Here is a 15,784-nt window from a genome sequence, read left to right as displayed (position 1 = left end):
CACGCAACGTATGCCGGACCGGTCACACATTCAATCTGTGTCGATCCAATTTTTGGTCCTGTCTTGTGGGAATTGTTAAATTTTTAGGGATAGTAAAAAGTAGCATCTTTTGCCTATTTCTTTGGAAGGGCATGAACAGCGATTCTAAGGCTGGTTTTACAGTGACGCTTACCGGCCGCGCGGGTGGTAAGCGCGCGGGTGGTAAGCGCGCGGGTGGTAAGCGCGGTGGCCGAATTGCCGTCAGCGCGGGCCAACCGCGCGACTATGTAACGATCCAAGAGACGCAAAGCTCGTGGCCTGCGACGCTTACCAACCGCGCTGGCGAAAGCGTCACTGTAAAACCACACTAATGGCTTTTAAGGAACTTTGTTAAGGTGGGTACAAGTTTATTTAATTAAGTATGTGGATTGATTCAGGGCACCACTCCCTGAATTTCCTAGGTACTTAATTCACGTACACGCACAAATTCCTCAAAGATTCAGGGAGTAAGAAAAGAGGCTCTATTTTTTGTGTAGAGATGGCCGGAGTCAGGATCGTCATGCCCCCGGCCTTGAACGGTTTAGCTAACTTGATAGCAGGATATAGTCTAACTAGGTAGGTAATTAATAAGTATGACACGATTATAATATAATAAATTAAATTGTATATTTTTATCAGTTGTCCAAATGAATGCAGGTAAGGTGCCCGGCAAACGACTTGGACCTGAAGCAGAGAAAGGCGAATCCAGGAAGCGAAAGTTGACCTACGCTCCGACTGATCAATCAATCGCTTGCACCCGCCGCTTGCGAGCCAATCACGCCAATGCTCAAATTGTTTGCCGGGCACAGTTATAGTTTGATACATTTATGATCGGAGCCAGCTTGCGAAGGCGGTGACTCGGGCGAAACCAGCGGGCTCGCCGGCCTGGCAGCCGCGTGGTGATCCAAAGGATGTGACACCGATCTGAAATACAAGACGCATATTATTATTGAACGTTTGGCCTATAGTTGCAACAGTGTCGTAGACTACGAAAAAAGATTTTTAAAATATAGTTAAGTAATGTAGCGCATAAAATCCATTTTGGATTTTTTACGAATCATTTATCAAAATCGGTTAAGCCGTTGAGTAGTTACGAGCGGCCATAGGAACGGACACACAAAAGCAAAAAACACCAATACAAACATAGGCTAAAAACATAATCTTCTTTTTGGGTTTAATTTTATGTTTGGTACACAAAGCAAAACAAATCGGTAAGCAGGCAACACAACGAAGCATTATGTGTGTGCATAACTCGTTTACTTATTATTTTACACCTATCTCTCTTTAATGAATTGTCGGTCTCTTTTCACCATACCTACTTGCAATAATTACAAATTACATATTTCGCTGATTTCCCCACAGCAGGCACTAGGTAGTATTGCCGCTTACCCACGCTGATAGAATCCGATCGTCGAAGCACAATTATGTCAGAGTAAAATGGCCTTAAACCACCTTGAGATAACGTCTAAAATTCACGACTTTAATTAGCAGTTTTCACTTGCAGTGCTGGCTGTAGATATGTGGACGAATTTAAGCTTTAAAACAAGACAGTTAAGGTCTATTCATCACTGAAATGTTTCGAACCCACAAAACGATAAATTAAGCGGTGTAGGTATACCTATAGATTACAGAATGGCAATATCAAGTTGATGTCCCATTTTTTAAATCTACCCTACCTATTTTATAAATTATTGTCAAATAGAACTTGAGCACGCGGATTAATAGATCCTAGTATAGTGAATTCATTTATGGTGTATTGTGTTATTTTTCACACTGAATAACTACTGAACTTCTCACCACCATGGAACATTTATTTATCTTTGTTTAAAAAGCAGAGATTGTTATTTGAGCGGAATATTTCGATAACCGAAATCGATGATATCGGTAAGTAAACAAATATAACCTACTCGTATTGAAATTATGTTTATGGTTTTACTTATGTGCATTTAGTATTTTCTAAATGTTAGCGTAATGTTTTTAGTCCATTTAATACTTTTAATCAGACGCATTATAATATAACAATGTAACCAATATACTAAATACTAGTTGATGCCCGCGACTTCATTCCCGTGTATATAGGTTATTAAAAATCCCGTGGAACTCATTAATTTTCCGGGATAAAAAGTAACCTATGTATTAATCCAGGATATAATCATTTACAGATGAATACCGTGCGCTTGTGGGTCTGTCACTACGGAGAAACGGGGCATGTAGACAATTGTTGACCTGGGCCCAAACCATCAGCTTATAAGATGGAGTCACATCACCACCAAGAAATCGTTGCAATGCATAGCGTGGATTCCTTTTTAAAAATTTGGTTGACAGCGACCAAGCACAATGTAGTTCTACAAACTGTGCGGAAGCATTTGCGTGCGGCCGGAATACATTACGAAGAAAATATTACGAATGGTTTGCACCAGGACCATAGACTTTCATTTTGCAATGAAATATATAAACTTTGACTGATGTAATTACGTTGTTATTTTTAATAATGAAAAATCTTTTGAGTCGGACAAGGATGGACGTAAAATACTATAATAATAGAACAACAGGTAAACGATATATTATACTTTGAATAAAGTGGTAACTTCAACCTGGGAGTCTCTGTGGGGCAGCATAGACTTGCTGGAATATGGTTACTAACATGACGAGTCGATTACAAAAAGTAATAGCTTACGAGGGTGGCCTACCTTTATACATTATTAAATAAAGTATAGGTAATTAATTTAATTCTATTTGTGAGTGATGTTATTGTTATTGCAGTTAGAAGTTATAATTGATTTTGATTTCTAACTAAGTAATTAACATGTTGATTCATCTCACAAACCTAAAAGTAACCCAAAACGTAAATAAAACATTACGTTCATACTTGACCGACTTTTAGCATACTTCACATCGATATTGGTTTTAAATTACTATAGGAGTAATAGGAGTAGATAAAGTATGTCAATTTTTTTTCCTCTTTTGTATACCTTCTGTTAACTTGATGTGTTAATTTTTTGACAAGCGTCTTATTTATTTCTTGCTTATTATAATAATTTATGAACTGCACAAAAGACAAATAAATAACTTCTAAAATAGAAAAGTGTTATTATTTTTGTTTTTTCTTGCTTATAAATTAATTAATTTAACTAATTATATTGTTTGAAAGTATGATAATTTTGACTGTATAAAGAAGACAAAATAAATAATTGCAAAAATAAAAAAAGCAATCCCCCACTAGGATTAGAACTCACGCCATATTTAAGAACTTCAACACTATTACCACTCGGCCATCAGAACTATGTTGACGAATGTGAAATTTGCAACCCTATACGACTGGTAAGGTTATCTAGAAGTGTGAGTGAGTGTAGTAAGTGTGAGTGTATCTATTATCGGATAGCATCGGGTCGTATCTTTGTGTGTTATACATACGCGCGCATTAGTATGCTCTGCCAAGCGAATTATTTTTCCGAGTGTACAGAGTTAGCTTACATCCCGGTAACGAACATAGGCAACTTTTTATCCCGGAAAATTAAATAGCAGGTACTCATGGGATTTAAAAAATCTGAATACACGCGGACGAAGTCGCAGGCATCATCTAGTAAGTAATAAATAAGGAATGCTACGCGACGATAAGTGAAAAGGTATACTAACCAATTCAGCATTAGCACCACTGCCAATAACCAGAGGGCCGCCGGAGTCGCCGCTGCAGGTGCTCCTGCCGCCAGCGCCGCTGGTGCACAGTGTGGAGTCGACGACAATCAGAAGGTACGAGCTACGGCACACCTGGTTGCTGATCACTTGGAGTGCTACGTGGTGCTTTGTTTGCTGTTGGGTGATTTGACCACCTGCAAGTTAATATTAGCAAGGGACGCGTGGTCTAGTTGTGACAATGCATATCAATCGATTGTAATTTTTTTTTAAATCATCCTAGTAGATAGGGAATGTTAGCAAGTCTGCTTTTGACACAGTGAAAACCAAGAAGGTTTAAAAAAAACATGCTGTGCGTCATTCCGTCTACATAATATTAATAGGGTATGATTTTTAAGCAACGTTGACCCAAGTCGGTAACCGATGGGTGAACGACTTTGGAGGTCTGAATATGGCCTTCGTTACCTCCGTGCCTTGGAGAGAAAGTCAAGCCGTCGGGTTATTATCACTAACATCTGATAATAGCTTGAGTCAAAATCTCGTTCTTTTAGTCGAAATTGTATGCGGAAGGATCTGGGAACCCACAGCATTCTTATCTCAAGAGAACTATAGAAGATACGATACGAAGATAGTATAGTCAATAGAGTATAAATATTAAAGTAAGTCTTAGAAACTTTCATTTAGGTTTTTGCGCCTCTTGTAAAATTTTATTTGGTGCAATTGCCTATACCTATAGTTTTGTTCGCCAGGTCCTCGAAATTTTAATAAGATGAATACCTAATGAGTACCTACCGTCTCTTTGAAGACCAAATCCAGCAGCGATAGCGGTCACTCCGACATACTGATTATTGCCAACGGGGAGATTCACGTTTCTGATGTTATCTGAAAATATAGGTATAAAACTTACTGTTATTGTTCTCAAAATAAAATAGATAAACCCTTTATGTAATCTTCAAAGCACTTAAAGCATGAACCAATGCAATGGTTCAGCAAAAATAGCCTTAAAAACGTGATAGAATAGTGGTTCAGACGACAATTTCTTAGTCAGGGATCGGGGTTTGAATCCTGGCACGTTCGTACATACGAGTAGATGGGTATCTAATATCTATGTGTTTCAAATTTTTCAGGTCAATTGGTAGCCTATCAATCTACCAATTGAGCTGAAAAATTTGTTGTGAAAATTAGTGTACTGGTATTAGTAGGTACTGGCCAAAAATTAAGCTGCAACCACAGATTTAGGAAGACTATTTGGATTTCTTGAACGGCAAGTTGAATAAAAGCTTAGTAAGAAAGGGGCACATACTGGTATATCCGACGTGTGGAATGGTACCAATCAGCACATCATTTCGGGCATTCCTCGGGTTCCAGTTGGGGTGCACACGAACATTGTTGGTGTTAACACGGTGTCCGCCAGTGAAGAGAAGTACGGAACCAAGGATCACGGAGAACTGCCTTGCTTGATGCCTGCCGTCGTTCCAACAGTGGGCGGCGGAGACTATGCGAGTGTTGGTCAGGAGCGAGCATCCGCAGACGGACTGGCGGCCGTCCACGAGTGTGATGATGAGACCGCCCTGGTGGAGTAGGAGAAATGGCATTTATTTTTACAACAAAACATGAGATTTCGTAGGCAAGGGTGTAAGACTTAGGTATTTTAAGATTTAGCGCCCTGGCCCAGTAAAGCTTGCCGCCCCATAAATTAACGAAAAATATTCGTTATTTTTATTTTCGTTCGGTTATTTTATTGAAAATCAATGAAATCAGCAGATTTTTGACAATAATTGATTTTCTTAAATTTCACAGAAATTCGTTAACACTCCATGTTATATAATATAGAAAACAAACAAAAATTCAGCATACTCAAAAAATTTAACCGTACCAAAAATTGCTAGGACCATTAAAATAATCTAAATACATAAAAAAAGATTCCGACGAATTGAGAACCTCCTCCTTTTTTGAAGACGGTTAAAAAAGGAAAAGGTGTCTGACTAACTGATTGGTCTATCAGCGCACACGGCACAGCCCAACTACTGGATGGATCGGTCTGTTTGGTACGCAGACAGTTATTATGACGTAGACATTCACTAAGTAAGCATTTTTGAAAATTCAACTTCTAAGGGGATAAAACAGGGGATGATGCCAAGAATACTGGCTGAATTTCCGCGCTGGACAGCCAGGACATCACTCGACATCAGGACATGAATATATATAAGAACATGATGTACTTATTAAAAAAACATTACCGCGAATGGGAACTGCCCAAGGTTGGCTGGACCTCCACCAACGATTCTGCTTCCATCAAAATCGATCGCATCTTCAATCGCCTTGATTCTTGCTAGTTCGTGGACTCCGGTGTGCTCGTGGTAATTGAACGTAGTGGCTACATCGTCATCGATAGGTTGGCTCACAGCTAACGCGACCAGGGATAACACTACGAGGATTTTCATTTTGCTCACTGCGTAACCACGGAGCTCCTCGAGCTAACCTGTTTATATACCCATCTCACTATCAAGTCGTAAATATCTTACTAATCCTACTGATATTATATGTATAAGTACTAAGGTGTATTTGTGGGTTGGTTCGTTCTTCAATCACGCAACGAAGCAATGGATTGATGTGATTTTCTTGCTTGGATATACTTAATAGTAGGCACTATTATATTATTCTGTGCTTAAAGACCGAGAGTTGAATAGGTTAGTTTTTATCCCGGGAAATTAAAGAACTCTCCCAGGATTAAAAAAAATCCACACGGACGAAGACACGGCATCATTATTTTGGTTGATAATATTTAAAAACACATCAATTACTGGTGCTAAGCAGATTAACAATTACTTATCTGCTTGTCAATAGAAAAATATTGAATCGTGAAAAATTGCATACTAATCATAATGAATTAAGTAGGTATACTGCTATCATTGCTAAATTAGATAATAAGTGCAACTGTGTGCAGTAGGTACTTAACTACCTATATTACCTACGCGACTGGTCGAGATGGCAATGGGGGTATGAGGCGAGGGGAGACCCCGCACACCCGCACGTCACCCGCGCTATTCCGCACTGGGTTAACGCGGGGGCTGTGTGAGCATGCACGGCGTCCGCACCCCGATTGCCATCTCGACCTGTCGCGTACTGTAGGTTATCGAAGCAGATAACTTTACAATATGATCTTCCTGGCGCAGTGGTGAGCGGTACGTGTGTCGTCTCTTGTTTCATTTCTGGCAGAATTAAATTAAAAAATTATTATATAAGTAAAGGATGCCCGCGACTTCGTCCGCGTGAATTTAGGTTTATATAGATCAAGTGAGAACTGCTTGATTTTTCGGGATAAAATGGCAATGTCAATTACAGGGACGCAAGCTACCTCAGTACCTTTCATACAAATCGGTTAAGCGGATGGGTTTTTAGGAATCCTGTGGGAACTCTTTGATTTTCCGAGATAAAAAGTAGCCTAGGTCCGTCCCCGGGATATAAGCTAAGTGCCCTGTATCAAATTTCGTCAGAATCGATTAAACTGTTGGGCCGTGAAAAGGTAGCAAACAGACAGACAGACAGACACACACTTTCGCATTTATAGTAGGTACTAGTATGGATTTCTTAAGTAACTCACCCACTCAGGCTTAACTCGGGGGGAATTTTAGAAAATCGATGAAGGGACGGAATTTCCAAAAATCCTACCTACCTATTTTTTCATTTTTAAGCGAAAGCATAATTATCTAAATACTAAACTTCCCCGAAATATGATGGCTTTCGTCCCATATCATCCCATCATCATACCATATCTGAATTTTTAGAAATGCTATACGCAGGAGAACCAAGGTCACTGACATAGCTCAAACCAAGTAATTTAGAGAAGCTTGTCATCGAAAAAAAATTCTTTCGTACTCGGTTAAAAGAGCAAGTGTCAAGATATTTTGATTCATTAGTCTGAACTGATTATGGATTTAGCCGATATAGGTTATCACGATATTGTAGTGACGTAAGATTTTAATTAAGAGATTATTATGAGTTCTTATTTTAGTTCCTGATAATTGATTTATTCCATTCCAAAGTCTTAAGTATCACGTAAGTAGGTAATAAAGCAGTTAATTCTTTGTAAGTATAAAATGCAGTTTTCATAATCCGTCAGATTATTTATTTCAGCAAATTAATTTAATTGTTTAAAATAATTCTTTATTATTTATTTCGCCTGGGAGTAAGGAGTATCATGTGAAACAACGATTTTCGTAATATATTTTGAAAAATGTATTCGAGAAAAAGGTACTACGTAGCGCCCCGGCCGCCGTTTGGCTCGTCTTGGCGGGGGCACTGCTGTGCCCCCTGATAGTACGCGACAGGTCGACATGGCGATCGGGGTATGAGGCGTAGGGATGCCCCACACACCCACACATCACCCGCGCTATCCTGCACCGGGATAGCGCGGGGGCTGTGCGGGTGTGCGGGGCGTCTGTACCCCGATTGCCATCTCTACCTGAACATTTGCAGCAACCGGTCTTTCAGGAATTTGAAACTGTAGCTAATGCTCACAAGTTAACGCGAATGATGTATTTTTATGCGTGACCGACGCACGTGACTGAAAACAGTGTAGGAAGAATTTTCAGGCCTCAATCTAATCATTTTCCTCGGCGCTCGATTAAAAAATTGTAAAAAGTAAAAACAAAATGGCCGCGCTAGCCGCAATCACATTATCACAGCGACCTAAGGGCGAGACCGCGGATGCTGCCGGGTATTTATCACCGGGAATAATGAATGAAGCCCGGTTTTTTCCTGATAATGGCCAGCGTAAAAACCACCTGGTTACACCGATTTGGCGGACGAGTAAGGGGTATCATACGGAACTAAGGATATTATTTCTCCCATAATATATTTTTAGCGAAGCGGTAATGACGTCGGCCTTCTTTTCAGGAGGTCAGAGGTTCAGTCTTGGGAAAAATGAGGTTGTCACGTAGTACGTATAATCTGACAGATTAGTATTTAGTACATACCTACTTAGAAAATAATTGTCAAAAATGGAAACGTCAGAGAAAAATTATCTGCAGCGAAGCGAGCTTGAACATTTGACAATTTTTACCGAATTATCCAAAATTTTATTTGTCTGATATAGGTATTTTATCTTTGTATCAAGTAAGCTTCAAGTGATGTTTAAGAAGCTGGCATTGTGTATGATAATAATATGTAGGTATCTACCTAAACGTAATCTTATTTAACAAAAACAGTTGAAAAAAGAACAAAGAACGCAATTAGTTAAATCGCAGACCGTTTAAAGGACCGGTCGAAGAAAAACCTTCGGTCCGTCGGCGAGCGTAAATCACAGAATTTTTGCATACCAAAGGGTCACTACTTTTTACCGTCGAAAAAATAGAATTACAAACGACCTCACATTAGAACAAACGCCGTACAAATAGGGGCCCGGTGTCTCCGGAACAAAAACCGATAAAAACTCGGGAAAGGTTCCGATTCGGTAAAAAATAAGAATCAGACAATGCCGTGCGGCGGGCGCGGGCTCGGGCGGCCGACCTCTATACGTGTCCAGTATTTTTACGAGCCGCAGCCCTTTGTCCTTCCGGGCCTCTTTTTTAAATAGATCAGAGAGGGTAAGTAAAGACCGTCGGACGTCCACCCTAAAATATTATTGTGGATTTTTCTGCTCCGCATTCATAAATATTTCGGATGGATCCCCGCGCCCCGCGCCGGATCGGCGGAGAATTATAAATTTCGGTTAATAAAATATGATACGATAAAGCCGCTTTTTTACGCCGCGCGGACCTCTATTATATTTTGTTTAATTTAAATATGAATAATTAAATTTAAAAAGGAAATCTCGGGGCTAATGAAATTTTTGTTTTTGAGATAATGAATTGAAAACACGTCGCGGGCGTCGCGACGCGCCTCTGTTATTCTTTTCTCGCGCTCGTACGGATTCAGCAGGCGCGCAAAAAAGCCAAAAAATAAATTATTATTTTAATGTATGTATTAATTATGACGATGAATTCTATTTTTCCAAGCTTATCTTACTTCGTTCTGTGCTATCGTCGACACAACGGTTCCACGTCCGAACGAGTTATAAAATAATTTAAACATTTTTATTTCATTAGGGTTTTGTCTTTTTACGTTTGCATAATTCTGTAATGATAAAAATTCGTGTTTCTGAATCTAGGGCAATACACATGTAGGTTTAGGTATAAACTCAAGTTTACTTAACTTTAACTTAGGAAGGTATTATGTTACCTAGTAGCTAAAGCAGTAGTGTGCTTAAACCACATCTTTTACGTATGAAAATACTCTTTTTCGCTTCTTTAACATTGCTAATGCCGTTTGTGTTTGATCGGGCGGCTGCCAAATGCAAAACTAAAAAGAACAAAACCCGCCTGCGGTCCAGATATCGCGGGAAACACCTACGACGCCTTTAATCAACACAAACGGGCGGGCGCCGCGATCAAACGAGACCGGAATTAAAAATAAAAATAATATACAAGTGAACCGTGAAATATTAAAACAAAAAGCATCGATCCGCAGTCCGGACCGGCACGACCACAGGGGATTAAAATCGTAACGAACGCACAAAAATATTCAAATACAATACTAACAAATTGATACAAACACTCATTAGGCGCGGATCGCAAGGCGGCCCCGCTCCCGCGCGCGAGGGGGGAGGGCGCCCGCCGCCGGCCGATCTCTGCCAGCATTACAATCCACATCCAGCGTACAAATATTATCTAAAATTCCTTCTCATTTATAATCCTTTTGTGTCCTCAGTGCGGTGTCCTCCGTCAAACCCCCTTCTCCCTGGGGTGGTGGGTATTTTTATATTTTTAATCGCGTTGGGCATTATCCAAATGGACATTGGCGGTCGCTCCGACTGCCGCTGCCGTCTCGATGATAAATTCTTCTTTCGTTCGACACTCGGCCCTGTTTTGTTTTGTCCCTTCCTTTATTTCTATCGGTATCGGAGTGAAAAACGCACGTCATTAATTATCCTCGATTTGTCTGCGGCTGACTGCCACGCATTCTTCTTCTTTCCGGTTCTTCGACGATTAAAAATGGTTGCTCGCGAATTTTTTCCATTCGCTGCAAATGAGAATTGATTGTGGCAATCCGCGATCGTTTGATGCAGGGCCGAAGTGCTTTATTGAATTCCTTGACACGTCCCGTCTGTTCTTGATCGCTGGTCGTTCATATTTCTTCGTGAAATATAATGGGAGTTAGTCTTTCTTTCATTTTGAAAGTTCTTTGATACATTACATTCGACAAGAAATGTTTGTGTTTGTATATACATAGTTGCATTTCATCCGAGTCGAGGCACGTCGAGTCCAATTAGCATTTTCATCTATAACGGGCGGAGGGAGACAAAACAACGCCAATACATCCCCCATTAAACATCCGAACAAGAAGAACAATATCTTCCGTAACATAAAATTCGAAAAAAGTTTAATGGAACCGAAATCCCGCAGACCGATAAAACGTTAAAAATACCCCAATATTTTATATGATTTGGATCCGTATAGATCCAGGGATCCTTTTCGGGCTCACTTTGCATATAGGAAAGCGATTCATTTTGTATGAAAAACGATGGTAAAAATGCAGTAGGTGGCGGGTAAGAATTAATGGTGCGAAAGTTTTGCGGTGTCGCGGGGCGGGCAATTTATGTGGGCGCACGCTTCGCGCTTGACGAGCTTGCTCCTCGGTGCTGCTGGCCGGTGCATCGGATAACTCGCCTTACTTGACCTGCTTTTGTTTTTTATACAGCCTTTAAAAGATCGATTCTTCCAACTGACAATCTTGATACAAATTCTAGAATTATATTTTTGTTCCGTTTGCCGTGGAGACCCTGGCGTCATGGAAGTAGTGCTAAAACTGTTGAGACATATCACCTCAGTTAATAGCTTCATCTATTGACAGGAGGCTTGGCTTATTTTTTGCGCAAAGGGTCAGCCTAGTCATTCTATACACATCTCTGGCTATATTATTAGCCATAGAAGCTCGTAGCTTTAGTTTTAAGTTACGTAATTAATTATCACCACTATATCGCACTAACAATTTCGACCATCAAAAGGAGTACTTTGAATAAATGATTTTGACTTTGACTTTGACATATAGTATCTGAAAAATAATTTCAAGCTGTTAACGAATGCTCAAAGTTTACCGCTCTAGAGGGTGTCGATGCTTTGCGGCTGAAAATCAGTTTAGCTGCTTAAATAAAAGAGGCAATCGCGCTTTCAAACGATAGAATTATAATATGTTAGCCTTGATGTACGAATAAATACAAAAGTCACAACGTAGGTTCTTCATGAAAAATCATGCCCAGTCAATGTCCCGCAGGTGCGATTTTGATTCGCCCTTGACCAGTTATAATCAAGTTAAAGCTGTGCCAACATGAAAACTGCGAATTTGCTGACTCAGTCCATATTAGCGAGTGCGAAAATCGCGTGTGACGAGTGTCGATAGCTGAAACGCTGCAGTGATCAGGACAGTGTAGTGCAACAAAGAATTTTGATACTTGAAATAACTGTCTTCTCAGCCAACATGGAAATTGAAATTCGTGATAGCTTGTGCTAGCGAGTGCGAAAATCACATGACGACGAGTGTCGATAGCTGAAGTGCCGCGTTGCAGCGATCGGGACTGTGTAGTGCGAAGAACAATTTTGATACTTAACCATGATTTATAAAATGTTAAGCACTTAAAATAATTACGGTAGGTGATTTTTTTAAAGGCAGTGCTTAGCTGAAGGCTACAACTTAGTTAATATGAATAAATAAATAATGATAACCAAGTGGAATTAATAAGGAGAGTAAGTTATTAAATAAGTTGAGCAGGAACATAATATCTCCTTCAGCTACATCTGCAAGAAATCTCGGGAATTCCCGGGCTCAACAAACTAGGTAAATTAAAATTTTCCTTTTTTGGGTGTTACTCATCGTCGTGTCGTGTGCGTGTGTGTTCGACAGTAAGGTAGCAGTCAGTTTCGTGTACTCCTATCTGTTCTTTCGAAGCAAAGTAATTTCGTGGTACTTTTTCTCCAGTCAATTCTTTTTCTTCCGGGAGTTTGATTATCCCATACTTTTAGCTGTCTGCCTTATCATAAAAGAATAAATTACACAGTTCAAGAGCTTTCCAGCGCGGTAGGATATTATCGTGGCGCTACAACGATCACCTCAGGCCGGTCGCAGCCAGCGATTTTTTCTATTCTCTTTTTAAGCCTTTCCTTTTTCAACCGGCGGCCGCGGTCGAAACTGTTTAATGATTTGAAAACGTGTTCTATCAGCCTCTACGCGGAAACAACCGAAAAAAAGCCGACAACAGAGGGTACACAGCGCAAATATAGACTGAATTTTAGCTTTTTGCGTTTGGTGAAGTCTCTGACATTCAGTTTTAGACTTCACTGCTTTGGAATTAAGAGTTAAGTAGAATTTAATGAGCTTCGAATTTGGTGTTGCTGAAGTGTTAGCACAGATCTCATCGGCAATTTATTATATTTTGTCCGTTCGGAATTTACGATTATTTGAACGGGACAATGGGCGACGATTGGGTGGTACGTTTTTTTTTCTAACGCCAATAAAAGGCTATGATGGACGGTGTGCAATCAAATAATATGAATTGTGAAGTGGTGATAATATTCGGACCGTGTTTAATAAAAAAATGAGAGATTGGGTGAAAATTTTGAACCCTTTTTTGGCGATAAAATATTATAGATCAATGGAAGGTACGACACCCAGAAGAGACTCAGGCGATGTCATGTGTAGTTTGTATAATGTAGAGTGAACATAATTTTCACCTCTTTTTACGTAGGCTCCTACCTACAAAAATATTATTTAACTCCAGATAGGCAAAGCATTTCATTAAAATCCTTCTTTTTCTAAGACGTTTCCTTTTCCGTTTTAAAGATCCACTCAAGGTATTTACCACTTGGCACTTACTACCTATTCAAAAACCCATAACACGCATTATTCAGCCTTCTACGTCGTAGCCTACCTTTACATTCCTTTATAGCTGTGATTTTATGGTCATAATGTTTTTTTTTAATTGACTTGTTTTAGGACGAGAACTTCAAGATTACAGAGGTTGCTAGTGCTTATGACTACAAGTGCTTAGGCATTATTTCATATTGAAACGCTAAGGTGTTGATCCCACTGCAAACGATCTAGAATTCTGCTATCAAAACTGGCCAATCAAAGACAAATACGCTAAAAAGTTTTATATTTTACCGTCACGTTAACTAATTTTGTATGTACGGATCCAAGATAATCGCAGAACGAATGCAGATCTCTGAACTCAGCAGTTTTGCAAGTATGTAGGACTATTAAAAGCTCGCAGCTAAATCATTCCATCTAAGCTTAAATTAATCCTATCGGAAATCGAACTCGGTTAACCCTGCTATTGAAGTTTGTAACATAGCGCTAGAACGGTTAAAAGAAAGTTAAATTACGAGGGAGGGTTAACGATAGAATATTATTAATTTATTCTATTATTGCGTGCGATTAATATGCGTGCTGAGTGCATGACCCCGCGAAGGGGACACGGTGACACTTTATATCGAGTACTACTACCTATCGGGTACTAGGTACCTATACCTAGTTATTGTTAGATATAGGCAAAACACCATCGTTTTCTGTATGGTACCTACTGCTATTTCTGCCTTAAATACAATTGGACTCTTCGAACCTCGAGGCAGCTTCCGATAGATCAAAGTTATCATAATATTGCACTGTATTCGGGATTGAGTCCATAAGACAGGTGCAAGTAATAAAAATATCAAATGGATGACTGATATCCTACTACTGGCTGGAAAACAGCTGACACAATCTTCAAATGCTTGAACATTTTCATCAGACAAAGTTAAGAACCATCTCGATTAAACAGGCAATTGAATGAAAGAAACCGCATTCAATTGGATCTGTTTGGGAGCAATTATTCCACAAACATACACACAGATACAGATGATACCACAGATACACATGTTAAACTTGAACACCTCTCTTTTTACGTTAGGGGTTGATAATAACGATTTTTTCTCAACCATAGTGTACTTTTATATCATTGAGGTAAGTACTTAGCTATTGTAGCTTAACTTATTAAAAGTACATAAATAAAAGTTAAGATTATGCTGTAAACTTTATTGTGTTCTACAGTCTAGAGACCTAGAGCACCTAGAGAATAACGCTACCTGAAAACAACAAGGACTTCGTCTGCGATGGCGTTTGCTGGCGCGCGTGTTGTGCTTGTTTGGAGTGTTTTTTTTTTGTTAAGCGTGGCTGGTTTTTGTGTTAGTTGGTGTTTTTTGGTGGTGGAACTGACTGGGAAGCGCTCTAAAGGGGCGCCGCGCGTATGTCGGCGGGCGCCGGCGCAGACGGAGTCCATACTTGTATAAATTCAATAACTTGAAAATATCACAAACTTGACATTGGCTAATCAGAGTAAAGCCAGATTTAAAGAAAAAAAAAAAAGAAAACAACAACGATTTCTGATTACTTCAAGGTCTGATATAGATCTACCTACACCAAATATACACCAAATGTTTGAAAGATCTTTACACGTCGATCCCATAGCCATAATATAGCCTAGAGTTTTAACTACAGATTTTCAATGAACTTAGAACATTCGACGTTTACTTTTATCTTTTTGTTTTGCTGAAAAGATACAAATCATCACAAAAGTGGTGTGAGGTGTCATTATTTTGTCTGGTGGGAGGCTTCGGTCGTGGCTAGTTACCCCCCTACCGGCAAACACCCTACTCGCATCCAGGTGAGATTGCAGTCAAGGGATTGTTATATGAATAAAAAAAAAAGAGTCACGAGTGAACGTGGAAGGTAGAATTCTGAACTCGATCGATATTATTATCTTAAACATTTAAATGTATGAGCCGGTAGCAACAAAGAGCGCAGGATCGAATAAAATATCTGTTTGCAAATTGACTTCAGCGGGGCCAACTTTACGACTTCTGTCGGTAACAACATATTTTTCCTACCCTTACACAGAACTCTTCACTGTGGAAGTGCCTTGATTTAACTTTTCGGTAACTGTTTTCCGCAAGGTCTGCACCCCTACATAGTCGAAATCCCATGGACTCGTACCACAGATTTAGGAGACTCTATAGGAGTTCTGTGACTCGTACGAAACGATTTGGGTCCTCGTTTCTAATAC

The 15,784-nt window shown here is 39.7% G+C and overlaps 1 protein-coding gene and 1 long non-coding RNA gene across 2 annotated transcripts; one reads left to right on the top strand and one right to left on the bottom strand.

Annotated features, from left to right (window-relative positions):
• Positions 1 to 843: 843 nt before the first annotated feature.
• On the bottom strand, positions 844 to 6,095 carry LOC123870751 (collagenase-like). The gene is made up of 5 exons (XM_045914162.1): positions 5,892 to 6,095; positions 4,955 to 5,222; positions 4,444 to 4,533; positions 3,655 to 3,848; positions 844 to 942 (listed from the first exon to the last, which is right to left on the bottom strand). The coding sequence occupies exons 1-5, from the start codon at positions 6,093 to 6,095 to the stop codon at positions 844 to 846; spliced, it is 855 nt and encodes a 284-aa protein (XP_045770118.1).
• Positions 6,096 to 6,639: 544 nt separating this feature from the next.
• LOC123871025 lies at positions 6,640 to 15,447 on the top strand. Its single transcript, XR_006797195.1, has 4 exons — positions 6,640 to 6,774; positions 7,006 to 7,013; positions 14,057 to 14,059; positions 15,432 to 15,447. It is a non-coding gene; the product is annotated as an uncharacterized LOC123871025 (long non-coding RNA).
• Positions 15,448 to 15,784: the final 337 nt, after the last annotated feature.

The sequence above is a fragment of the Maniola jurtina genome, chromosome 13 (genome assembly GCF_905333055.1).
Source record: "Maniola jurtina chromosome 13, ilManJurt1.1, whole genome shotgun sequence".
NCBI lineage: Eukaryota > Metazoa > Arthropoda > Insecta > Lepidoptera > Nymphalidae > Maniola > Maniola jurtina.
Note: the sequence above shows the minus strand (reverse complement) of the source record. Positions and strands in the feature narration are given on the sequence as shown.